Consider the following 25269-nt stretch of genomic DNA (forward strand, 5'->3'; position numbering starts at 1 on the left):
GTTTTCTGCTGCTCCAGAGAAGCGGACACGGAGCAATGGATCCAAACTACAAGAAAGAAGATGCCACCTAAACATTAGGAAGAACTTCCTGACAGTAAGAGCTGTTCGACAGTGGAATTTGCTGCCAAGGAGTGTGGTGGAGTCTCCTCCTTTGGAGGTCTTTAAGCAGAGGCTTGACAACCATATGTCAGGAGTGCTCTGATGGTGTTTCCTGCTTGGCAGGGGGTTGGACTCGATGGCCCTTGTGGTCTATTCCAACTCTATGATTCTATGATTCTATGAAATTTATTTGTATTAGGGTATCAAATAAGAGGTGATGTCTAGCCTGGCTGGTATACTGTGGTTTTTAGATTATGTTATTATTATTTTTGTTACTGAATGGGAAACACTAAAAATGCTACTTTGTTTTTGGCTGCCCTGATTAATATTAAGTGAACTGTCAACAGTGGCTTAGTGTGAATGTGCAAGTTCCCAGAGAGGAGACGGTGGCACCTTTGTAACTCCTCCTCCTGTACTGCCATGAGCTTAGCTATGGTTTGGCTTAGTTTCATCCAATCCCAGGTTTGTGGTTGGTGTCACTCCAGACTAAACATGAGGGGCAACTGAATGTTGTTCTTGTGTTTACAGTTTGTGGTTTGTCTGGAGGAGACAAGCCATGAGCCTGGGGTTCAAAGGACAGTCTCAGCCAAGCTATGGCTTAGCTCAGCAGCAGGAGGATCATGAATGGAGCTGCTGTGATCTCCTCACCAGGAGCCCTCATGCTTCTGTGTTCAAGCTAAGCCATGGTTTGACTTAGGGTTACATTACATGAAACCCAGCTCATTGTTATATTTTCTAAAGGCATCTAAAATTAGATGTATTAGCTTCAGCAAGGTTGCTGTCTTCCCATGCCATTGGAGCTAACTTTGCTATTCCCCCACTGAAAGTACAGCACCTTCCTACTTCCTTCTTAATCACCAAGCATCTCTGTGACGCTTTGACATTTCAGAAATGTAGCAAAGCCTCAGTCACACCTGACAGCAAAAGCACTATTTGGCCCATAATACTTGTGGCAATCAGTCAGTTGTTTAAAGCTGAACAACTGATAAGTGTTAGTGAGTACCTAGGCATGGAATCTGGCAAATACAATTAGGTATTCTTGTCCCCTGAACCATTCAATTGTCATTTTCTCCAGGACCCTCAGAATCTTATTTTGCTAGTCTGGAAGAGAATCTATTTCCTATTCTTACCTAATCTCCTAACAACCTTTGTTAATATCTGATTTTAAGATATGAATTTAGTCCAGCTGCTTTCCTTATGATAATTTGTTCATTTTTAATATGCCTTTGGTTGCCCATAAGTCATTCTGAGCTCTTGATTTCTTTTCTGCGCAAATCTCAGCTACTTCTACACTGCCTGTCTGGTTAAAGATGTTTTTTTGAACATTTATTTACTGTTTATATAGACTCCTTCCTTCTGTGATTGTTTTCCTGCTCCACTTTAACAATTGAGCCACTGATGGTTTTCCAGAATTATTTCAAATCCAAATACCAGTAATCCTTGTCAGAAGGTGGATTTAGTTATAATTAAACCAGTGCAATTTTATCAGTTGAACAGTCCTATAAGAAACAAGATATTGAGTTCCTCAGTAAGCCAGCTTGCTAGTCCTGAATCAAATCACCCACAGCATGTCTACAAACACCAGTTTCATAGTTGTGCTTTATGCCAGTTTAATTGTTATGACTTCCCCCAACAAATGATAAGAATTATAGTTTTTGTTAGGGGCCTGAGAATTCTGTTACTGGTCCTCTTCATAGAATCACAGTTCCCTGAGGAAGGGACTCATCAGCAACCCAGCTTAAATTTGTGGCATAGGCATGTCCCCATATTTCAGAGAGGGAGAAACTAATATTTTCAATGTACTGAATCCTGGCCCATTGCCTTTAGTTTTCTCGGTTAGTACCTTACTACCTTTATTGTTAAGAATCTACTTCAGTCTTCCCCAAGTTGGTGCTCTCCATGTATTTTGGACTATAGCTTAGCATGGACAATGGTCAGGGATGATGGTCAGGACAACGACCAGTTATAGTCCAGAGTATCTGGAGGGTACCAGATTGGGGGAGACAGAAATGCCTAGTGCTTAACACTTGCCTCTCCTTTACTTTTGCACCAGATTGATAAAGTGGGCTAAGATCTAGTTGCAACTGCATGGAAATCCCCAAGGGGGACAGAATTTGCGCTGTGTTGTTTTTCTCCTTGGCAACTCAAGAATCCTGAGCTTCTAGCTGCTGACTTCTGGATAAATTATTTTCCTTTGTTCTTTGCTGTACAGTCAATTAAACCCAAACCAAACCAAGCTAAATATCAATTCAATGGCAGAAGATAATTATATTTGAGAAAAGAGAGAACAAGCTATATTTGTAGCATTGAACCAAAAACCCTGAAAAGAAGCAGAATACAGAAAAGAAAAGAGACAAAGATATGGTGATGCAAAAACGTTCAGAGACAGGTGAGTTGAGCAGGAAGGAAATGGAGCTTTGGGAAGGGAGAAGGGGAAGCAGGTAGGATAATGTAGCTGGCAGCCAATGGGGTATCTTCTGCCCCACAAAAATAAGCAGCACATGGAGACTTCGGATGTTGAGTGTAAATGGTCCCTCTGTGGAAGCAGCTGTCATGCAGCCCTAAAGAGGTAACACAGTAAATAGGGCTTAATCATTCCTGAGACCACAAAGCCAAAACATCCCTCTTTGGGGAGATTCCTCAATTTCCAGCTGTAAGAACAAATCTGCACAGCCACCACAGTTTGTTCTGCCTTTTGCTTCTTGCTCAGATAAATGCTATCATCTGAATGGGTCCCAAATGTAACACTGTGGGGTTCGTGACGGCAACGCAGTTATCTATGAAAATACAGTCATATTGTCATGGATGCCAAGGTCTCCACCAGATTTCCTAGCTTATTGAGAGAGTTAGGCAGGGTTTGTTCTAGGTGAAGCCAAGTGACTTCATCTAGAAAGAATTACATTAGCTGAGAACACCCTTCCTCATTATTTAAGCAGTAAAATAAATAGGCATAATAGTTGGAATTGTGCCACCAGCTTTTTCCACTTTCAAAGAATAAATCAAAGATTGCATTCCTTTCTTTCAGATATGCAGAGGCGAGCCTTCCACGTGGTCCTGTCAGCCAACAAGGAGAGTCAGTTAACACTTCCTTATTCTTCTGCAGTTAAATGTGAATGAGACGTGCTTGCTGACCCTGAGCGGCTTCAAACCAGGGCAAAGAGCCACCCAAACAAAATCCTGCAAGGCTATCTCACACAGAAGAAGGTTACATTAAGAACATTGTCTGGCTCAGACTCTTTTCCTTTGATGACGTAATAAAAACAATCTTTCATAGGCCCATTTGCCAATGACTGGTCTGCTTTGAAGAGGAGTTATGTTACAGGCTATTCAAGCTGTTCATGGATTCCTCTCTTGAAGAAAAAATAGGAATTGCACCAAGGTGGCATGTGGGCTACTGGTGGATCCAAACCCAACGTGGCTTGACTGCCAAGTTTTGCTTTTGGACAACTCAAAATTTGACTCACAGTCTATGCAGTTAAAAGAGTTAGAGCATGGAAGAATAGCAGCTAACCTGGATATTCAATTCATATTGAAACACAGAGCCATTTTAATCTCTCCTCTTTGGGAGTTTTTCAGAGTTCTCTTCTGTGCTGCTCTGTTACAGGAACAAATACATGGTGGTGGTGGGGAATATTAGCTCTTTAGGATGACCTCTGTGTATGCTTACATTTCATCATGGGACCAAGCTGGCCTTTAATGACATTCAAATGCCAGCCATGGAATTGGCTCTTGGTTTTGGGGTTCAATCCTTGCCGCATGTTTAGGCCATTGTAACACATCCAGCACTTGATTTGGAATTTTTGCCATTGGACTAAAGTCAGTCCCAGGACGAGAGTGTGTTCTGGCAGAGCTCTCAATCAGTGCTGCCAGAGAAAACTTAAAAACATGTTCACATGTGTCAGATGTGGTCAGACTGAAGAAAAGAAAAGCGTCCAGAACTGAAAGGAGAACGCAAAAATATTAACAGAGAGAAGCGTGGCCTACATCTAAGCTGAAAGGATCCCCAAGTTGGTGAGGTTGTCATTGTCATCATAGACCAAACTGACTTGTTATTCCTACATCTAAAGTACCCTGAGTTTGCTTTCTGCTGCCAAAAAAGGCTCCTGCCTTTTTTATTGTCAACTTCACTCTTTCTGGTTTCCTCACTTGGCAATCTCTGCTTTCTGCATTCATAAGCCTCTGAAATGGAACGCCTAACCAGCTTCTGCTTAAAAAAATAAAATAAAATTAGAACCAAGCTAGCAAAAGACACTGCTGTTGTAAGAGTTTGGGGGTGGTGGATAATAATGTGCCCTCCTCCTTCCCCTTCTTACCTCCCCCAGTGTTTCCCCACCTCCCAAGCTAAGGAAAAAATAAATAAAGAACATTTCTTATCATGTGTAGGATTTGGTGACCCAAGAGGGCAGCACAGCGAGATGCCAAAAGTCTTCTGACATACTTAAAAATAAATAAATAAGTGAAGCTCGGTTTCTTTGCCAAGTTTGGTGTTTTAACAGCAGCTTCTGGGGTTCTAAAGAGTCCGAATAAATGGAAAAGATCCCACATCCCATCTGCAGGGCTACGTCAGACATGCCGTTTTCCATGTCTGTTTGTTTGCTTTCAGACAGGGCTGTGCAATTCATGGCCGCCTAGAACAGCTCTCCTCAGAACAGTCCCAACCAGAGCAGTTTTGAGAGTTTCTCCTCCTTAGACTGTGGCGCTGAACCATCAATGTTAGTGTTATCCCTGCCAGTGATATTTAGAGAATGTGGCTATGTGTGCATGTATATACAAACCCACACCGCTATTTCAGTTCGGCTGCCGAATGCCAACCCTGTTATTTTCCACTAAGAGTTCATAATGCTGCCTCCAGACTGATGTTTCCGAAGCAGATTCAGAAGCCAGGAGATCTGAAGAGATGAAGGTTTCTTTCCATAGGCTTTCCCCCTGTGCGGTCGACTGCCACTGGAATGGAGAACTGCTGCTTCGGAAGATTGTTCTTTTGCTTGGTGGCAGATTAGTCTCGAGTTCGGTTCCTCCTCCTCAGGAAGAAGAAGCTGCTCTTTTGGGGAGGTCCCAGTAACATCGGCACTTGGCTTTTGTGGGTGATTTTAATCTGAACGGAAAGAAATAGCATCGGGATTAGAGCATTGCAACAGCCATGATGCCAAGAGCTCAAGGAACATAGGAAGCTGTCTTATGCCAAATCTGACCCACTGGTCATAGAATCATCAAACTGTAGAGCTGGAAGGGACCCCAAGGGTCTTGTAGTCCAACCCCAGCAGTGCAGGTCCACCTGGCTTAGTACTGTTCACACTTGACTGGCAGAACCTCCTTGGAATTTCAGGCAGTGGCCTTTCCTAGTTCTGGCTGGAAATGCCAGGGGTTCCCCTAAGACCTTCTGCCCTATACCTATATCACCTTAAGGGTCATGGTTCCCCCACCCCCACCCCCAAAATCCTGGCAGCTGTAGTTTGTTAAGGGCACTGAGAGTTGTTATTCCCACCTGAGACCCATAATTCTCGGAGTGGTTTATCAATCAATCCCTCATCCCAAGGAACTTTTGGACTTGTAGCTCTGCGAGCGGAATAGGGGTCTCTGAAGCATCCTTAATGAATTTCAGTTCCCAGGATTCTTTGAGGGGAAGCCAGGACTTTTAAAGTGGTATAAGCAGTGTTCGAAATTAGCCAGGTGTATTTTGCACCTGGCTTTTGACCACTTGCAACCAAGTGAAGATGCCTTGGATAAGTGACCCAGTAGGCACCTTGCTGTGGACTGTATGTGGGTGTGTGGGGAGCAGGGACAGTATCCCATTGAAAACTGGGCCGTTCCAGTGGGCCACATCTGCACTTGAACCTGTGTCTGATTTTATCCAGCAGCCCTTTTAAACTGCAACAGTGCTTTTGCTTTCACGGATGGAAGCAGGGATGAGGAGCCTGTGGCCATCCAGATGTTGTTGTAGAAGACTGCTTTAAATGTATGGGGTGCCAGAGTACCCTCCTGTGACCCAATCAAGCCACCGTCAAGAGAGGCGCTGCTCACAAGTTCCACCCCCACACCTCTTGCATCAGGAAGCAGGGAAAGGAAGGACAAGTCTGCCCAGTTCCTTATGCAACATGAGCAAGGCTGCTTATCGGAATACCAATCAAACTGGAGGCAGCACTGTGATACGACCTTAAGACCTCTGGGTGGGTGTGGAGGCAGCAGAGGATCAGGACAACCCCCTGAGATGGTTCAGGGGTGGCAGGCAGACTCCCAGGAAGCCACATAAAGCATTTCCTGTCTGACAAGTCATCTGCCACAAGGATAAGGCCTCAATGCAATATGAAGGATGGGGGCTGGTATCCAGAATCACACAGAAAAAGGAACTGGATGCCTCCAGGTGCTCAGCACAATTGCTTTTGGGAAGATTTTTACAGCACCACCAGTATACAGTTACAACCAATGCTTCACTGTCAAAGGGTTTCAACTCCCATAGGGAAACCTAGGAAACAGAAAAAGCACTATACAAAGTTTTCAGTGACCAATGAGAAAAATGTTCCTAATGTTATTTCCTGACCACTGGTGACATTTGTATGTACACATGAATCTTAAGATCCTTTATTTTCAGCTGAAATTGTTCATTGCAACATTCTGTTCTACTCATTCGCAAATAACAGAGGACCATCTGTCTTTTTTACATGTCTAACCCATCCTCCTTTGATCTTCAGATGATGTACAATGGTGTGGAGACACAGAAGGTACAGCAATGTCCATAATGTTGTAGCTGTGTACAACCACCATAGGTCTCTCCCTCTTTCCCCTTTGATTTTCCATTAGGAATACAAATGTGACTGTCATTGCTGAGAAAGGGTTTGAGAATATAACATCAAAGGAGACAGGAAAATCATGCTTCCTCCTTCTAAAATTGTAGAGGGCTATTTGCTAGGATATTATAGTTATTTTGCTCCATTGTTTCCATGTGAAATAAAAGCTGATTTTGAAATGTAGTCCCTTTCCAGGATCCACAACTGAGATCTGGGTCTCACCTGCAGTTCATTCTCCAGAAGAGGGACAGCCAACATGGTATTCTCAAGATGTTCTCATCAACCCCAGCCAGCATGACCAATGGCCAGGGATGATGGAAGCTGTAATCCAACAACATCTGCAGGACATCACATCGGTCACTCCTGCTCTAGAGATCAATCTTCCATAGCTTCTAGCACTGAGAGATGAGCTATACTTGCATATCCCAGATCCCTTTCATAACATGCAACGACTCACTGTGCAAGGTGGCTGCATCCAGGGCTCTCCATCCACTTGCATGGGCAAAAGCTTGGTTGTCCTGGAACCCACAAGCAAGGCATAGAGAAAAAGTTAACAAGACTGAAGTGGATAAGCTGGGGCAGAAACTGTATCTTGTTGCAAGCTGATAATAACAAACATTTTTGGCAAAGAGGGAGAAAAACAAGGTGGTCTAGCCCTACATTCTGTTACTCACAATGGAGATGGCTCAGCGATCTGTTGAGGAGTGCAAGGAAGACCACAGTCAATTTCTGTATTTCAGATCCACCTCTTAAATGTCATTCACCTTATATGTGAACCTGCTACCTGTTTTCCTAGAACACTCCTTGTGTGCAATGGATTTTTGTTCTAATCTCAAATACACCTCTATATTTCTGCCCATTTAGGACTTTTTGCCATCTCGTTTTCAAATGCACCACTTTGAAGGCTAGAAAATTGGAACTTAGTATTAAAAATAACAGAGAGGATTGCAACAAGGACCTGCAACAGAGGTCAGGGGAGAGGAGTGCAAGGTACCTTCTTCTTCGCTTAAGTCTCTCACAGACCAGCTTGAAGCCTCTTATAACCTGCCCAAAGGAACCCTTAACATTCTGCTTGCTTCAACCAGTTGTCAAAGGTCCTGGAAGGAGATTATCGCTCAACCCAACTATGCTCCCCTGGGCCTGGAGGTCCTCTCAGCTCCGTACCTCTTAGACTATCTATACCTCACGTCTTTCCTGTTTCCCATATGTACGAATAGGCACTCAGTCAGTAGCCCTTACTCACAAGCAGGATATAGTCCCAGTTGCTGTCAGGAGGAGCATTTGGCGCTGCAGTGACCAGTGGTGTGTTGATCGCCTTGGACTGTCCAGTAGGCATGGCTGCCTACCACCTCTATAGCCAGTCTGCTGCTTCCCTTGCCTAGCAATCTCCTTACCCAGGACTAATTAGGAGGTGGAAATACTTATTGGCCCTTCCAACACAACTTGAATCCATCCTTCTATAGCACAGAGTGCTGCATTTTATGGGTGCCATAGCTGCCTCGGCTCTACAATGTTATGCGTGGCATAGGCCCAACAAGACATCAATTTGAGTCAACAACAAAAAACAGATGTCAGTCTCTGCTTGCCCCCACTCCCCACGTGATGCTTTCCTGGCTGTACTGTGATTTCATGCTTTGAATCCCATCCGGAGCTCTCAGCAGACTTGAGCAAAAGCAAGATGTAGGGACCAAGACCCTGGGGTGATTGGTACCTGATGGTAACGGAGGAACACTGAGCTAGCCTCTTGCCAGCACTTTTCAGTCCAGTATAGATCTGCCCCATCTCCATCGCCCCTTCAAGGCCCACAACTTCCAGGAGTTGGTCGCTGAGATCTAATGAGAGAAAGGGTAATGTGTGAATGAAACAAATACAAGTATGGGCTTTGCCTTCCATGAGCATAATGCATAGGGTGGGAGGAGTGAGCAAGAGAAGATGCACTTAGGAGCAGAAAATGTGGTCTGAAGGCAATGTCTAGAACATCAACTTCAAGCTTATTGCAACAGATACACTACCATACACCAAAATGCTCAAGAAGATGAGCTTAGTCACATACAAAAAGTCTCCTTAAATCATCTCCTTTGAGGTGTTGTGTGTGTGTTTTACTCTGTGCTGTATGTAGCTCAATATTTCTTGAAGTAGCTAAGATGGAAAAAATTGAGCCCAGTGCCATCTGAAAGAGCACCTCTCAAGCTTCAGATGGATATATACATGCAATGTATGTGCTATACGTTTAAAAAGTATTTAACATCGGCACAACCCAGCCAAATTTAGCAGAAATTTCCATGGAAAAGAGTGAAAAATAATAATAAAAGGGGGTGTGAGGAATTTACTTGGGTGTTTTGTAATTCTGGGAGACTTTCTGTGTGTCATAGAATTCATTCTCTTGAGAATTTTGGTGTATGATATACTTTTGTTTCAATAAGTTTCAGGTCAAACCATAGAATACATAGTCCAGTCAAATAGCACCTTCCTATGCTCACCTTGCAATTGAATTCTCAGGTAAAGCAGGGATATTAATTCAGAGCTGGAAAAGAGCACTAAACTGTCAAGGAGTTTCTCTGCATTCTGCTTTGCCTTGAGAAGAGTTAGTTTCTGCTCTTATGTGGGTCCTCACCTGGAAGACCTCACCAGTCTTAAGGTCACAATATGGGACAGGTGTTGTGGCACGAGCCATACCACTCACCATTCATGACATTACAGGCACCATCTACTGGTGCATGCAACTCTCATGCATGCAATACCAATACCAATACCAATACCAATACCAATACCAATACCAATACCAATACCATTCCAGATCACAATGCTAGGAAAAGAATCACATTCCCCAGGTTATTTGCTGGGGAAATGTTTCAAGGGCTTGAGAAACGCGATATCCCTGAAACAGAAGCCCTTCCTTGGAGGAAGATGTCTTGATCCAATACGAAAGGAGTCATAGAATTGGAAGGGATCCCAGAGGACATCATGGCCAACCCCCTGCAATGCAGAAATCTTAATTAAAGCATCCATGGCAAACGGCCGCCCAACCTCTCCTTAAAAAGCTCCAAAGAAGTTCCACCGCCTCTCATGTCTCATGGGAGTTTGTTCCACTGTTGAACAGCTCTTACTGTCAGAAAGCTCTTCCTCATGTTACGTCAGAATCTCCTTTCTTGTAACTTGAATCCATTGGTTCGTCCTATCCTCCAGAGCAGGAGAAAACAACCTTGCACTATTCTCCCTGTGACAGCTCCTTAGATATTTGAAGATGGCTATCATATCAGGCTCCTCTTTACCAGGCTGAACATACCCAACTCCTTCAACTGTTGCTCATAAGGCTTGGTTTCCAGACCCTTTGCCACCTTGGCAGGAGCATCAACTGTACATGGGGTAGCCCTCTTGAGCAGCACCCACTCATTTTCAGAGGGGCGTGTGCAGGGTGACACACTGGTAGTCTGTGCTGCCCAAAAGCGCTACTGATGGTTGCTCATTTGTTGCACATAACACAAATATCTTAAGAAGAAGCCTTTTGGCTCAAAGGTATAGCATTTCTTCCAGGCACTGAAAATGAGGCGGCAGCTAATGATAAATAGCTGGGCCTTGCCCTGTCCTGTTTTGGTGTTTGTTTGGCAAATCCTGTTGCCTAAGCTCAGCTGCGCGCGTGTGTGGTCTATTTTTTTGTTTCCTTTTCTGTGCAGGGAAAAAAGCATGTCCTAGATTAACAATGAATAGCAAACAAGGAGAAACAAATGTGAAAGCGGAGCAAACTGGAGGCTTTTGCCTACTTCACACCCAACCATTTGTCCATGCCAAGGATGCACCTGCAGTCCTAATAGTAAGAGTCATTTCCTTCTGCATTGCCGCGAAGCAGCATTTTTAATTCTCCAAAGCTAGGCCTGGCTTGAAAGGCCTCGAGAAATTGGCGTCGGTGGCCTCAGACTATCCCACAGCCTTAATTTCCTTCCTTTGCTCAGTGGAGCCCATTGGACTAATATGTTCCATCTCTGAAATATGGCACAGTCTACACAGTCAAGACTGTTTTTCTCTGGTGTGGTTCTTTCTTCTTCTTCTTCTTCTTCTTCTTCTTCTTCTTCTTCTTCTTCTTCTTCTTCTTCTTCCAGGACACAAGAAATGTAATTAAGCTGTGGATCGGAGCTACTTGCACCTCAAACCTCAAAGGGCTCTGCTGTAACATGCTAACCTGGGCAAGAAGGAGGTGTTTGCTGACAAAGTCTGAAGATCAGACTGATAGCAGATCATGCAAAGCTGCATTGTTAAACCAATTCCTTTGTGTGACTCAAGCCTAGTTTATAAATAATCTGTGTTTTTGTGTACTGCAGAAGTAGCTGTTCCAAAAAGCAATAATTGACATTCCTCAGAATCAACCCTGCAAACCTTATCCTGATATGCTGGGTGGTGCTTGTTTTTAGGTTAGTTATCCATTATTACCTGTGCAGGCAATGTAAAGGCAGCATGGAAGCTCACAAGGCTACTGTGTGCCAACTCACTTGTGAACCAATCATTCCAGGAGGTGAAGAAGTGGAAAAACTTGCGTAGGAGGGAAAGCCAGGTGGGCTGAATATGGCCTGCAGGCCTTCAGTTGCCAGCTTCTGCTTTAGTGCTCTTAAAGTTGCAGTCTTCAAACAATTACCTCCAGTTTGAAAAAGTAATTTGAAAAGGTGCCATCTACTCTTCCAAATGAGGGAGATGCCCAAAGGCTTGCTGCCTCTGATTCTGCTTCAGTCCTCTCCGTTCAGAAAATTCTCTTGCATTAGTCACCATGGAATATTCTGGAGAGAGCGTTGTTTCCCCACCTCTGTAACTTCCTTTCCTTTGCTTGTATTGTAGCTGTATTAAAGCATCCTCTTAGTCATTCTGCCTTGCCTATGTAACACCTGCTATGCCAGGCTCCTTCCCAATGCTTTCCGCTTTCTCCCACGTGTACATAGATAGGTCTTTTTCTTATTTTCAGCCAGGCACTCTCACCAAAAGAGCATTTCAGAGAAACCGGTGGTTGTGGGTCCATGAATCCGAGCCTCCTTTTCATTTCCAGCAGCTCAGCCCTGCCCTGCTGCGCCAGCACCGTTATTAGCTGAAGCCCTTTAATATTTAATTAACCTACAAGATCCATTTTCTGTAAAGACTCAGACTCAGAGGAGACCAGCATGGGTAGAAGGAAATTAAATATGCAACCTCTAATGAAATTCAGGTTAAAGACAAACATAAAAATAACTGCCCCGTGGAAAATGCTGATTTTAAAGTGTGGCGTGAGTAACTAACTCCCTCATCCTGAAATCCATGCATTTATGTTGATGATAGGGAGGAATGACTAAAAACACAGGGGGCAGGAATGAGGGGGAATCTTGTTGGACTCCACTTCCCATCAGGCCCCAGCCAGTATCGCTAATGGTCCAGAGAGATGGGAGCTGTAGTTCAGCAGTATCCGGAAGACATCACATTGGCTACTCCTGATTTAGCTCAATCTTAGTCCAGGAGCAAGATCCACTCATCCACCCACAGATTAAGTGGGGCAATCTGGAGCACTGTGTACTGGCAGCAGAGACGAAGCATGCTGCAGAAAAGTTGCTTATAAGACTAGCAGATTGAAATGATTCATCCAAACAAGTCAAGCTGCAACTGGCTGTTTCTTTAGCAGAAATGGTGATTGTGTTTTCGGAACAGGTTCCATAGTGGGGAGTGGGGTGGGGGTGGGGGTGGGAGGACTAGACCAGGGGTCAGCAACCTTTTTCAGCCATGGGCCAGTTCCACCATCCCTCAGACCTTGTGGGGGGCCGGACTATATTTTGAAAAAAATAATGAACGAATTCCTGTGCCCCACAAATAACCCAGAGATGCATTTTAAATAAAAGGACACATTCTACTCATGTAAAAACACGCTGACCGTCCGCGGGCCGGATTGAGAAGGTGATTGGACCACATCCGGTCCCTGGGCCTTAGGTTGACTACCCCTGGACTAGACAGTCAGTGTACTGTATCCTTATTCTTATTGCATCTTTCCCTCTTTGTCCATGCCCTGTTGTGCCCTTCCTCCAGAGATATCCTCGTACTCACAGCTGGAAGCCAGCCGTGTTGCTTACATTAAAAGATTATTTAGATCTGTTAATTACGGCTCTTTGAATGCTGCATGGTAGACTGTCACTAGGAGGGCTGGCTAATTATCAGGTGTGCCCTGCCACGTCCACAAGCTCTAGCTGGCCTCACGCCACCCTTTTCAGCCTCTGCCTTGCTGAGCAATCTTGGAAGGCAATCGGAACCTGAGGAGGAGTGCCAGGCTGGCTCTCAACATGAGAGCAAAAAATAAGTAACTATGGCCGCAGTCCTATACGACGACACTGACCTGGAAGTTAAGTCCTATTGAACTCTATGGGGAATACTTCTGAGGAGACATGCTTAAGATTGCACTGCCCACTTCCCTTCTATATTTGTACCTATAGTTGCGGCTGAGCTTGGTTGATGTGAAGTTGTAGCTCTACACTCCCACTTGCTACTCAGTTTTGAAAACTGATCCTCAGTGCTTGATCTTGACTGGATTCCAATAAACTCCACCTCTTGTTAGGACTGGAAATGTCTCTGGTCTTGGGTTTCTGCCTGTCCCTAGAAAAATGTGGTCGTTCTTTTGGAGAAAAGTGTCTCCTGTCCTTTTTGGATTTCAGACAGGACGCCTTTTTCATGTATTCAAGCTCCTCCTCCTCCAAACTTCGTGGGCAAAGGGTGTGTCCAGTGGGAGGAGGAGAGCCAAGAACAAGAATTATCATGGGATGCAAGCAGAGGACTGGGGTGGTGCCAGGAGGAAGTTTGAGAGAGAGAGTTTTTGTGTGGGCAAATGATGGGTTGGGGAGAGCGAGAGAGAGGGTTTTGCAGGGGCCTGGTCCAGGGTGAGAGAGAGAATTTGTGAGTGGCTATACACGTAAAGCCCAGCTACATTATGTAATATGCAATACTTTTCTTATAGTTGTAAATCATAGTGCTTTTGCTGTTTTTTTCATTGAACGGTAAACCCTGCGGATCTTGCCACTAACTCCAAATGTCAGCTGCAACCACTGGAACCCAGCTCTCTTCTCAGTTCCTTTTTGGGAACTTTAAATCCCACCTCCCACTTTAGACTTGATCCGTTCAGACCTGGTTTTTGGCTTGCCGCTATCACGTGTGGTTTGGGCCTAGCAAATCTAGTGAACAGTGACACAATGCGCCTGTCTTGATGACCTATAAGGCGTCTGCTCTGGGAGCTCCTGTGGTGACAGCTACCATCCTGCACGCAGCAACTTCTACTGAGCCACGAGAGGCAAAAGAAAACCTCCTTCCTTATCGTTCTGGGATCTTACCTACCCGTCTTGTAACCTGCTTTTGCTCTAATTTCATAGGAAGCGTTACGTAAATTTCATGAAGGTTTTCTAAACAAAGCAAGTGGTAATTAGCATAAGTGAGCCAAGTTTTGCAAGAGAGGAACTACCAGGCTAGAAAGAGGGAAAAAACAACACAAACCAGATCAGTTATCTTTATCTGTATCAGCTGAGGTCCCTGAGGGAAGAGAAGCCCTATCCTTGCCCACTAAACTGGAAAAGCAGCTCCTGCAGCGCTAGAATTGCCAGCTTATTCTGGGTGTGCCAGGTCTCCCTTGTGGCAGGTAAATATCTTCTCCACATGGCATCATAGCAATAAAAAGAATAAAGCTTCATGTCAATCAACTATTGGAGGCACGAGAGCTCTGCCAGAAGAGTTGCCAGCTCCAAACAGCAGACTGGGCATCTCAGCAGAGTTATATAGACCAGGGATCCCAGCACTGCAACAAACTTGGATGCTTCTTCTGTTTCTTCACCTGCTTCAGTAATATCATCACCAACTTTAATGACATCAAGTCAAAGCATCAAGGACTCATTCATCCAACATACCCTAAAGTTATGTATGACACCAAGTGCCAGAAATGCCCTTTTGCTAGTTTAGAGTGCTGACAGGTTAAATGGGGATGCTGTGATATAAGTGAACAACACAAAATGAACGCAAATCAATTTTACCCCTGCCTTTATTTCTCCCTCCCCTTCCTTTGTGGTCTACCTGGTGTCAGTTTCAATATTGTAAGCCCCTAGGGAGCAGGGACCTGACTTTTCCTAATTTGAAAATGTTATATAGTTGGATGGTAGTATGGAAATATGCAAATTACACAAACTACATGCAAAAAGTGCATACATTCACTTTTACAGATTGGTTGTTATACTCTATTTCAAAGGACAAAGAAGAGTCAGAGGCAGCAGAACTGGAGTTTGTAAACACATTTGATAAGGGCATAACTAAAATTTAGCAGTGCAATCCTCTATCAAATTCTACATTGGCAGGGATTACGGCACAGCTCCCATTTATTCAAATGGAGAGGGATTGTGCCTTTTTGTATCGGCTTTGCATTACAGAGGTGATGTGTTCTGGTGATTTCTGTTATTGCTAGTTCTCAACCCATTACTGTTGCTTGCAAATATCTCAGCGCATATGCATAAATGCCCACAGTACTTTTTTCAGGGGGGAATCTTAAGTTTGGCCTCATTGAGGGGCAGTATTTCAATATGTGTAGGAAAATGAGAGTACCCCTAAACATTTTTAAAGAAAAAAGCACTGCGTGCCCATCACTTTCACTGAGCTGAGAGCCACACCACCTCTTTTTGGCCCTTCAAAACTGGCAAGTTTTTTGAGTATGGATTACACATGGGGCAGCAGCAGTTGCAGAAGGCCAGCTCTTAAAATGTCCATAGGTACCCATCCACTCATTCTATTGCAATCATAACAATAAATGCCCTTACCTTGAACACAGAACTTGAGTTCCTTGGCATCAGTAACCACTGAGGATTGTAACTTTTCAGGTACCTTCTTGCTCATCCGGTTATAGCTGCGTTGTTTCTTGGTCTCCCCCCAGAGATTGGAGCCGCCATACATGCTGGGAATGTTGAGGACTGCGATACCTTCCAGTGAAGTGCTACTCAGATCCAGAACCGTTCCATCACACTGGCAGGTAATGGTGGGAGACAAAGATAAAGGAAGCTATTGTGAGGCGTAAAATGCCCTGCATCAATGCACTGCATTGTTATGTATTTATTTAAACACTTCTATCCCACTTTCCTAATAATCCAAAGTGACTTCTAACTGCCAAGGAGCCAATAAAACACCACCTTTATCAAAACACATCACAGCATTAATGTACAATCAAGAGTATCATTCTAAGACTGTGGAAAGCTTTCTGAAACAGAAAGGCATTGAATTCCCCCTCCTGCCGAAAGCTGAGCAATGAGTTAGAAGTGCACTCCAAAATCTCAAGGGCGCTAGGAAAACGACTCGGCACACTTTTTTACAGCTGTTTTTGTGCATTTACTGAAAGGACCTATCCTGCACGGGGCCTTGCTGAAAGATTAGACCAAGTGGAGAGGTGTATGTGTGCATATGTAGAGAGAGGCATTCTCTGAAGATAAAGGCCATGCGGGATTTCAAGGGAGAGAACCAGTAGCTTGAATTGGGCCCAGAAACAAACAAGAACCAAGTACAGTTGACATAAAACAGGCTGAATATGTTCTCACTTCCCCTTTCCTACATGGGAGGCAAGTCCCAGCATTCTGAACCTGCAAAAGCCTTATGGGCCACATTACAAGGCCGCCCCATGTAAGATACCTACAGAAATTAATTTGGAAGATTATGCAGAGATAACGGCAGCAAGAGCCTGGGTGTGTAGCTGGTGCATCTGATGCAAAATGCATGAAAGATACTCCTTGGTGTGACTTCTGCTAGTGAAGTGGCAAAGCCCGATGGCAAAATTATTCTGATAAGGTAACTCAAATGCTTTCAACAACAGATAAACTCACCTCACTTAAAGTTGTGACAGTTAAAGTGGCAAATCACCAACACATTTGCTTCCAGATACCCTCTCTCAACATAGCCTTAAAGGATACTTCCAGGGACGAATGACCCTACAATACCCTCAAAAACTGAGCAAAATATACTTGCATCACCTTTTATAAAAGGGGAGGGAGGCTTGAACAGTTTTTTTAATTGATTCAAGGAGCTTGCTAGAAATGCTAGTCATCACAGGAGCAACAGACCCAGACATCAACAGAAAGCTATGTTTAAAAAAGCAGGTCTAAATACAAGGTAGATAAATAGCAGTAGGGTCGCTGCTTCAGTTCAGAAGGAACAATGATTGCCAACAGCTAAAGTTGGTTCTGTTGTTTTTCACGGGAATATTATGATTGAACCTTCTCTGTGCTGCTGGGTAAGCAAAGGTCTGGCAGGCCACAGAACGTGATACAGTACAGATGCCATATATTCACACAGCAGAGGAACGAGCATCCAATGGGCAGAGAGAATGTTTCCCTCTTTAAGCGTGCTCTGTCTCTGTGCCAGTGTGGTACAATGGCCTCTTTGAGAAGGGGCAGCTGACAGGCTGTTGGCAGGGAGACTGGAAGTAGACATTTGCAGCTGGGGAAAAAACCAACTTTATTTCCAAGAGTCTATACCGTAACTGATGCCAATTTCCAAAACAAAACTGTCATTTCACTGTGCTCATGACAGATGCCTGGAGCCAGAGGGAGGGCAAACTGTTGCTTTCATGCCACCGGATTAACACTTTGCAGTCCTGCAAATGGGAAATGAGGGCTATCTATTTCCACAAGCATTACATCTAGGTGCCTTTCCCATTTCACTGATGTACATCAGTACAGAACCTGAAAAAGGCTCAAATAATTTGGCTGGGTAAGTAGAATCCCTGTATGTAATCAATAAGTCTTTTTCTGTCTCAGAACATATATCACACCGTGACAAGTGTTAGCACCCAAGCCTGTGTGGAGGTTATAACAACAGGCCTGGAAACTTTTCTTGCAGATCCTATTGTGATCGTTTGGGTGAGTGATGGTTACTTTGCACATCATCAAAAGTGTTATTGTCTTTATTACTTCCCATGTCCCATGACTCAGCCATGGGACGGAAAACAGGTTCTGGGGTTAAGGCCAAGCACCAGCTGGGCACTGCTCACTGCATATTGCCCCAAAAGCTTCTGGCAAGATTTGCTGTTTGTATATTCCGCATCTGACTTCAATTCTCAGCCATGAATCCCTTTTTGCATTGTGTTAAACAAAATAGTCAAAGACAACCATTCAATTGAAAGACAGCTTTGTATTTCCCCCCCTAGGCCAGCTGGCTGACAGAGAAGAAACCCCAAAGAAGAATCAAAGGTACCAATTCTAAGGATGGGATGGAACTGCAGAGTAGGGCATCTTCCATACCCCACTGCAGCTGGAAAGGGCAACTTCTAAGGCTTCCTATATACTATTCCTCAATATCTGCCCTTCTTGTGTCTGGAATGCCTCTTTATGAAGTATGGTATTTTATTGCCTCCTTGTTCTGAAAGTTATTTCCCCCCTAAATGCTTAGCTTAAAGTCTCCCACTTACTAACATGGTTTCTAAAGAACTGGACCTCCTGCTTTCCTTAAGCATGATTTTGCAAGTTTAAGCTAATATCTGAATTTAGGAAATTTTGAAACTGTCTGATAATTTTTTTTAGCATTTTAGGAGGATGAACTTTGAAACACAAGGTATCCATGTCTGCCCAGGTGTAAGCACTAAGTCTGCTATTTTAAGCAGTAACATGTGTTCTTGATTAAATTCAGAAGTCTGGTGATGGGCAATATTGTTTGGCAATTCTTAAACCTGTTAGGAGGCCACTGGAATATGTCAGAAAATTTTGACAACTGGGTACTGATGTAATGGGCCCACAGCCAGCAAGGTCCCCAGATTCTGAGCTTTCATTTGAAAATTAATTATCACACCATCCCGAAAGAAAGCTAGGAAGCAAAATGTGCAGATACCCTTCTAACATATTTCTGTAAGGTAAACCTGCCTGGCTTCTTCTACCCTTCACTGCTTTTACCGAAAGAGTCAGTGCTGTGATTGAAGAGTGAGTTGTTTTGATACCAGGTGATAGGAATCCCTGGTTCCTAAAAAGCTGCTGGTCTTTTGAATTAGTACAACCTCTGACCTGGGTTGCTGTCTCACTAGTTTTAGGGCTCAGATGAGGTCATTAAATGTGCCTATCTTTCTTATAATGATTCAAAAGGATCGTTAAGCTGAATAAAACAGCATGAAAGTAAATGGCAATGTATATAGCATACATATCCCAAATGTGAGGGTAACAGTATTTGGGCAAGGGGGGTTTCTGCCCCACCAACCTCAGCCTGCCCTTAGCCAGCCCCCCAACTTCTGTCCTTACTTACAATCAGTCCAGAGAGTGGCATGACCTGCCTGCTTCCTCCCTTTACCTCTCACCCACATTTCCGCTTTCCTTGCCACTTTCCCCCTGGGAAAACCTGCTGTTTACCACTGAATCAGGGCAAACGTCAACTGGGTTTTCTCCGAAGTGATACTGGCTTCAATTTAGTGCTAAAAAGTGGGTTTGCTGGGTGAAAGTGGAAGGGCAAAGGCAAAACCTCTCTGTGTGGATGAGCCTTAAGTCTCAGTGTTGCCCTTTTTTAGAACTCAGAAAGGAGAAGTATGGCGACCAAAACTAGAATTAGTTGGCTCAGCCTTGCGATTGGCTCTGACCTAATGTTGGGCTCCCTGCCTTCCACCCTACCCATCCCAATGGTCACCAGCCACCACTGGAGGATAAACCTGCTAGGATCCAGCACAGATGAGAAGGACCTAGGAGTTGTAGTGATTCACAAATGGAATACAATCTCAGCAGTCAATGCCTGGAAAAGAAAGGCAAATGCTATTTTCAGCTGCACTTATTTTATAGATGTACTGGGTGTGCAGGACGTAGGAGGTAATAGTAGCGTTCACTTAAAAACCAAACCAGTAAAGCACCCCTCCCTAAATTTTAAGTAATGTTGGACAATGGGGAAAAAGTTCCCTAGGGAAGCTGTGGAATCTGGCAGGGTTTTTGTTTTTTGTTTTTTTGCACCCTGTTACTAAACGGATCAGAGATACAATTACTAGAAGGGAAGGTCAGGAGAAGTGTCCAGATGAGTGGGACCCAGACATTTGATGTGCTGGGGATGGCTCAGGTCTAACTATGCATAAGTTGTGTGCTTATTATAACAATAAGCATGCTTATTATAAAGCCCCTACCAAGGCTGAAAGGAAAAAAGGGAGCTGTAGAGTGAAAAATTGAGGGAGAAGGAAAAGGGCAACAACAACCCAGCAATCAGCAGTAGGGCATGTCCACATGGGGCTTTTGAGATGATCTGGAGATGCTCACCCAGTGCAGTAAAGTAAAAGGGAAAGGACCCCTGGACTGTTAAGTCCAGTTGAATTCGACTATGGGGTGTGGTGCTCATCTTCACTTTTAGGCTGAGGGAGGCGGCTTTTGTCCACAGACAGCTTTCCGGGTCATGTGGCCAGCATGACTAAACTGCTTCTGGCGCAATGGAACACTGTGACGAGTGCCAGAGTGCACAGAAATGCCATTTACCTTCCTGCCACAGTGAAAATCCAGACACAAAAATGGTTGAGCTTCTTTGGAGGGGGGGGGGCAAAATTGATGAGCTGCTTGTTTTTTTAGCTTTGCCCAAAGTTGCCATATGTCCATATTTTCCCAGACATTGTACTGATTTCTGCCTGGACACAGCTTCTGACTACAGTACAGTACCGACTACAGCCAGTGTGGTGTAGTGGTTAAGAGTGGTAGTCTTGTAATCTGGTGAACCAGGTTCGCTTCCCCGCTCCTCCACATGCAGCTGCTGGGTGACCTTGGGCTAGTCACACTTCTCTGAAGTCTCTCAGCCTCACTCACCTCACAGAGTGTTTGTTGTGGGGGAGGAAGGGAAAGGAGAATGTTAGCTGCTTTCAGACTCCTTAGGGTAGTGATAAAGTGGGATATCAAATCCAAACTCTTCTTCTTCTTCTATTCCAGATATGTCTGGGAAATTCCAAATGTATGGCAATCCTAGCCACAGCGGTACCTATTTTTCTACTTGCACTGGCGTGCTTTCAAACTGGTAGGTTGGCAGCAGCTGGGATAGAGCAACAGGAGCTCACCCCGTCGCGAGGATTCAAACCGCTGACCTTCCAATCTGCAAGCCTAAGAGGCTCAGTGGTTTAGACCACAGCGCCACCCACATCCTCACCTTTACCTCACCCAGTGCACTGCATTCCCAAAAGCTGCACATATACACAGAGTTAATCTAGGCTGGCACCTTCCCACTCTGCAAACAATACTAGAATATTAGCAAGGCTAGAACAGACAGGGCTATGTACACAACGGTGGAGGGAAGGATGCAAAAAGAACCCTAGTGGGTTATCTAGTCGGCATCCTTCTTCCTACACTGGTGAACAAGGTGCCTCTGGGAAGCCCAGAGGCAGGACATGAGTGCAGCTGTGCTCTCCTGCTGCTGTTTCCCAGTGCTGTCTCTGATCATTATGACTAGCAGCTATGGATAGCCTTTTCCTCCATGAATATGTCTACACCTGGGACCTTCAGCATGTACTCCAGCAGCTGCTGTACCAGTGATCTACAGCCCTTCCTCTGAGGACCATGGGGCAAGCCTTCAAAACAGGTGGCACTTCCCTGTTGTCTTTCACTGCCACGCAGCCTAGTTCTGAGCATAGCTTTTGACAGGAGGCCATCTTCTGTTGTGTTGGACAGGGGGAGTCATTTGCGAAACACTCCATCGCCAGGGCAAGGTTTTTGTGCCAGCTGACGTTTCTGCATTCTAGCTTTAATGAATAACTAATGAAAGGTTCATTTATCCACCGATGGGGAAAGGAGGAAGTTTACAGAAAACACACACCTCCCCAAAGCCCCAATACAAACTGTGTAAAAAAGAAAAGAAAAGAAAAAGAGAGAGTAAAATGACAGGGCTCTTAGCAACCCCTGGCAAGCTGTTCACACTCCTCTCTAATTAAAGGCTGTTTCCATCTAGCCCAAAGATCGCTGTATGCAAACACGGGGTGTACACACACACACACACACACACACACACACACTTCCAGCCAAGCTCTGAAGTACAGCTGTGAGGAGGAGGGGAAGAGGCTAAATTCTGCTCTCCTCCAACTGACTTCAGAGATGGCAAGAGCCCAGATGCTGGGACCAACAAGTACACTTGAAGGAGGATCCCTCAGTGATGTGTATGCACTTTTAAAATGCCGCTTAGTGTCTATGGCTGTTTTTCTTTTCACAGAACTCCTGCCTTTGGTATCTGAGGGGCTTCCTCCACGGCAAAGAAACTGCCCCCGTGCACCCAAATTAGCAGTGGATGGCAATGTCACTAAAGGATAGGCTGGACTGAACTTCTGGCTGTTTGCAGAAAAAGAGAGCTTCTGCTTACACATTGAACAATGAAGGGCAACAGGATATTTATTGTTAGCTGGGTCTGAATGTGTTTTAATCCAAAGACTTGCTCATATGTGTAACTGTGAGCCTGAAGCAGGATTCCAGCTCCAATTAACAGTAAGATGGGGATTGTTTTCAGGAAGGCTGTGGAAGTCATAAGCCCCTGGAGGTGGCCCTCCAGTAATGGCCCTTAGGCAAAGCTTTCCTGGGAACTTTTCTCTTGACTCCCTCCTGGGCTGTGGATCCATGTTTGGAAGAAAGAGGCAAAATGTACCTGCTTCTTTGCCTCCCCTCTTCATTGCATTCAGAAGCACAGTGGAGACTAAAAGAATGCACTGGACTTTCTTTTAATCTGGTCATTTCCTGACAACCTATTTATTTGAGCATTCATCCTGATTTGCTCGCACAAAGTGTGCAGGGAGGTTAGAAACCATCGGCTTCTGGCTGAACATTTATTCTTATTTGCTTGTCGAGAGGTTCTACGGCACTGAGTCAAGCAAGTGTTGTTCCACTCTTTCCAGTGCATTTTCCCATCATAAATGGCCAAGCCTTTAAGGTGCTACAAGATGGTTTGAAACTTCTGCCATGATATTTAGAAAAAATGCGTACAACAAACCTGTTCTTCAAATATTAGTATGGCTGGTTAAATAAAATATGTAAGATCAAAGTTTTAGCTGATTAACACATTTGTTTTGTTTTTGGGCCAAACACTTTCTGAATGCAGCAACATGCTTTCCTTGTTTTTAGATGATGCACGTACACATCATAGCAAGCATTACAATAGAAGAGGCATTCCTTTGTGTATGGGAGAATGCCTCTTTTAAAATGGGACGACACCTACAGTTTTTATATGCATCTGACTATATATTCATAGTATGTTGGGAACGCCCTCCCCAACCCTGCTACCCAGTTAAACAGTGGCACCATTTTAGCCAATTAACATTTTAATCTATTGATCTAACCAGCCAGTTGATTAAATTGATTAAACATTGCAGTCTTTGTTATTTCTTATAATCGGGGGGGGGGGGAGTTCAAGCAAGTTTGGAGCTCTGTTGCTGATGTTATTTGCCTATCAAAAATACTCTCAGCGTTGACTAATAGTACAAGGGCTTGTTTGGAAATACAGGAACCAGAACCCTTTGTGGTTTGGATTTAGCCACTTGTATAAATCCTTCCCCCCCCCCCCCATGTCTATTACACATATTACACATGCTGGGAAACCAGCATGGGAGCAGAACAGGTGCTAAATAATAGGTACCTTGACTCAGCATCTCAAGTCTTGGAAGATCTCCACTGTGGGCAAGTCTTAGTTGCCTGCAAAGCTTACGGTTGCCTAATAGATTTGATCCATACCTGCTTTGAGCATGAAAGGACAATGGGTTTCTTTCCTGCTATTAGTATTAATTAGCTGAGAAATGCTACAGTGGAAGTGTTATCACAAAATATTGGTGTTGTGAATGGCCACTTAGGATATACCCACACTTAACGTTTCTCTTTTCTCTTTTCTTTCCAGGCACAGTGCACGCTTTAAAACTGCATGTCCAATCAACCTTTCCCCACAAAAATCTGCTCTTTAAAGCTCAACTGGAACAGACGTCAATCCGTGGAAACCCCAAATTGACGTTTGCACCTATTAAGCACTAAAGAGTGGCTTTTTGCAAGGAAAGCTCCAGGGCAAAAGGAACCCCTTCAAAATGCTCAGACACAGAGCTTTTAAGTGTGGACTTGTGCCTGGAAAGTGTGGGGCAAAAGGTAAGTGTGGATAACCCTTAATTTGGAGTGTCACAGACTCTACCTTTTACAGTTCATTGCCACTTGACCTGACTTTTTACATTTCCCCCCCTTTCCTCTGAATTCATAGCTGTAACACTAATGGCATCTGATGAACTGCAGTCTAGTCTGTGAATGGTGAAGCCATAATACAGTATATACCCGCCAGTTTTTAGGGTCCTTCATCGTTTTTTTCACAACCAACTAACATGGTTACTCCTCCGGAAGCAGTGAATTTATAGCGACTCTGAAAGCTGATTCCTACATCATTCCTGCCATGTCAAAACTCCTGGAAACGGTTCAAGGTGGTGGCAGCAGGAGCTCCATGGTACTCTTCAACGTTACAGCTGCTACATAGAGTAGACCCCATTAAGGAGTATTCCTAGCAGGTTGTGTGTGACAGGTGTAGGATCAGCTTAATGGAAAGGGGGGCCGGAAGGGAAATTTGTATCAGCACTAAGAATTACTCAGATAGCCTCCTGGGCAACAAAGAGGCACTGCAATCACCCGGACAACAGTCTCCAGTAGAAGCGGCAATTTGAGGATCCCTGGAAACTCACCTCAATCTCTACATAGTCGTGGAGCTTCTTGCAGGTGGCGGCAAAGGTTTCCGTTGTGCCAAATTCAAAATACCAAAGTTTATTCTTCATTCTGACAGAGAGAACAAAGAGAGGGGGGCATTACAGAAGGAGAGATCCCCTCCATCATCTCCTTTTCCGAACATACTGTTCCTCTCCAGCAGTCACTGAGCACCATATCTACTGCAAATGTCTGCGTGCAGAGAACTACCACACTGCCACTGGAAACAGCTAGAAAAGAACATCTTCTGCCTCCCAGAAAATTAGGGCCATTGTGCGATTGAATTCTCAGCTGGCATCATAATCTTTTGCGCAGGGTGGTCTGGTGAAATGCAGGAGAAGGGAAGAGATCCAAGACTAAATTCACAGGGGCATTTTTAAACCATTACACAGAGGGAGTACCAAGGCTCTGCAGAAATAAAAACTTGGAGTGCTTATCCAGGCTTACTCCAAAATATCTGTGTTTGGACAATAAATTTGCAAATCCTAGTTGAAAGATTGGGACCAGTGAGATCTCTCTGTACTGTAATCCACCCAGAATAGGTGGCAGGGGGGGATCACCTTGCTGTAGAGGGACAGCCATGCTGCTGTTGGGCTCCTGTAAGCATAGAGGAGGTGATGAAGGAGGTGAAGCATAGAGGAGGTGTCCATATTCCTCAAAGAATAAAACAAAATGAATGCAAACAATGCATTTCTCTGTTTTTCATGAAGGGTGTGCGGGGGAGGGGATTTCTAGAGGAG

The 25269-nt window shown here is 44.4% G+C and overlaps 1 protein-coding gene across 1 annotated transcript in view; it reads right to left on the reverse strand.

Annotated features, from left to right (window-relative positions):
* Nucleotides 1–281: 281 nt before the first annotated feature.
* Nucleotides 282–25269, reverse strand: part of DGKG (diacylglycerol kinase gamma) — a 123196-nt gene continuing 98208 nt past the window's right edge. Inside the window, 6 exon segments of the mRNA XM_083506384.1 lie at nt 282–5149; nt 5152–5194; nt 7342–7402; nt 8596–8716; nt 15668–15869; nt 24511–24601. Of these exon segments, the coding sequence (XP_083362510.1) occupies nt 4926–5149; nt 5152–5194; nt 7342–7402; nt 8596–8716; nt 15668–15869; nt 24511–24601 (742 nt within the window). The 3' untranslated portion in view covers nt 282–4925.

The sequence above is a fragment of the Podarcis liolepis genome, assembly GCF_965112155.1.
Source record: "Podarcis liolepis genome assembly, chromosome: 5".
Classification (NCBI taxonomy): domain Eukaryota; kingdom Metazoa; phylum Chordata; class Lepidosauria; order Squamata; family Lacertidae; genus Podarcis; species Podarcis liolepis.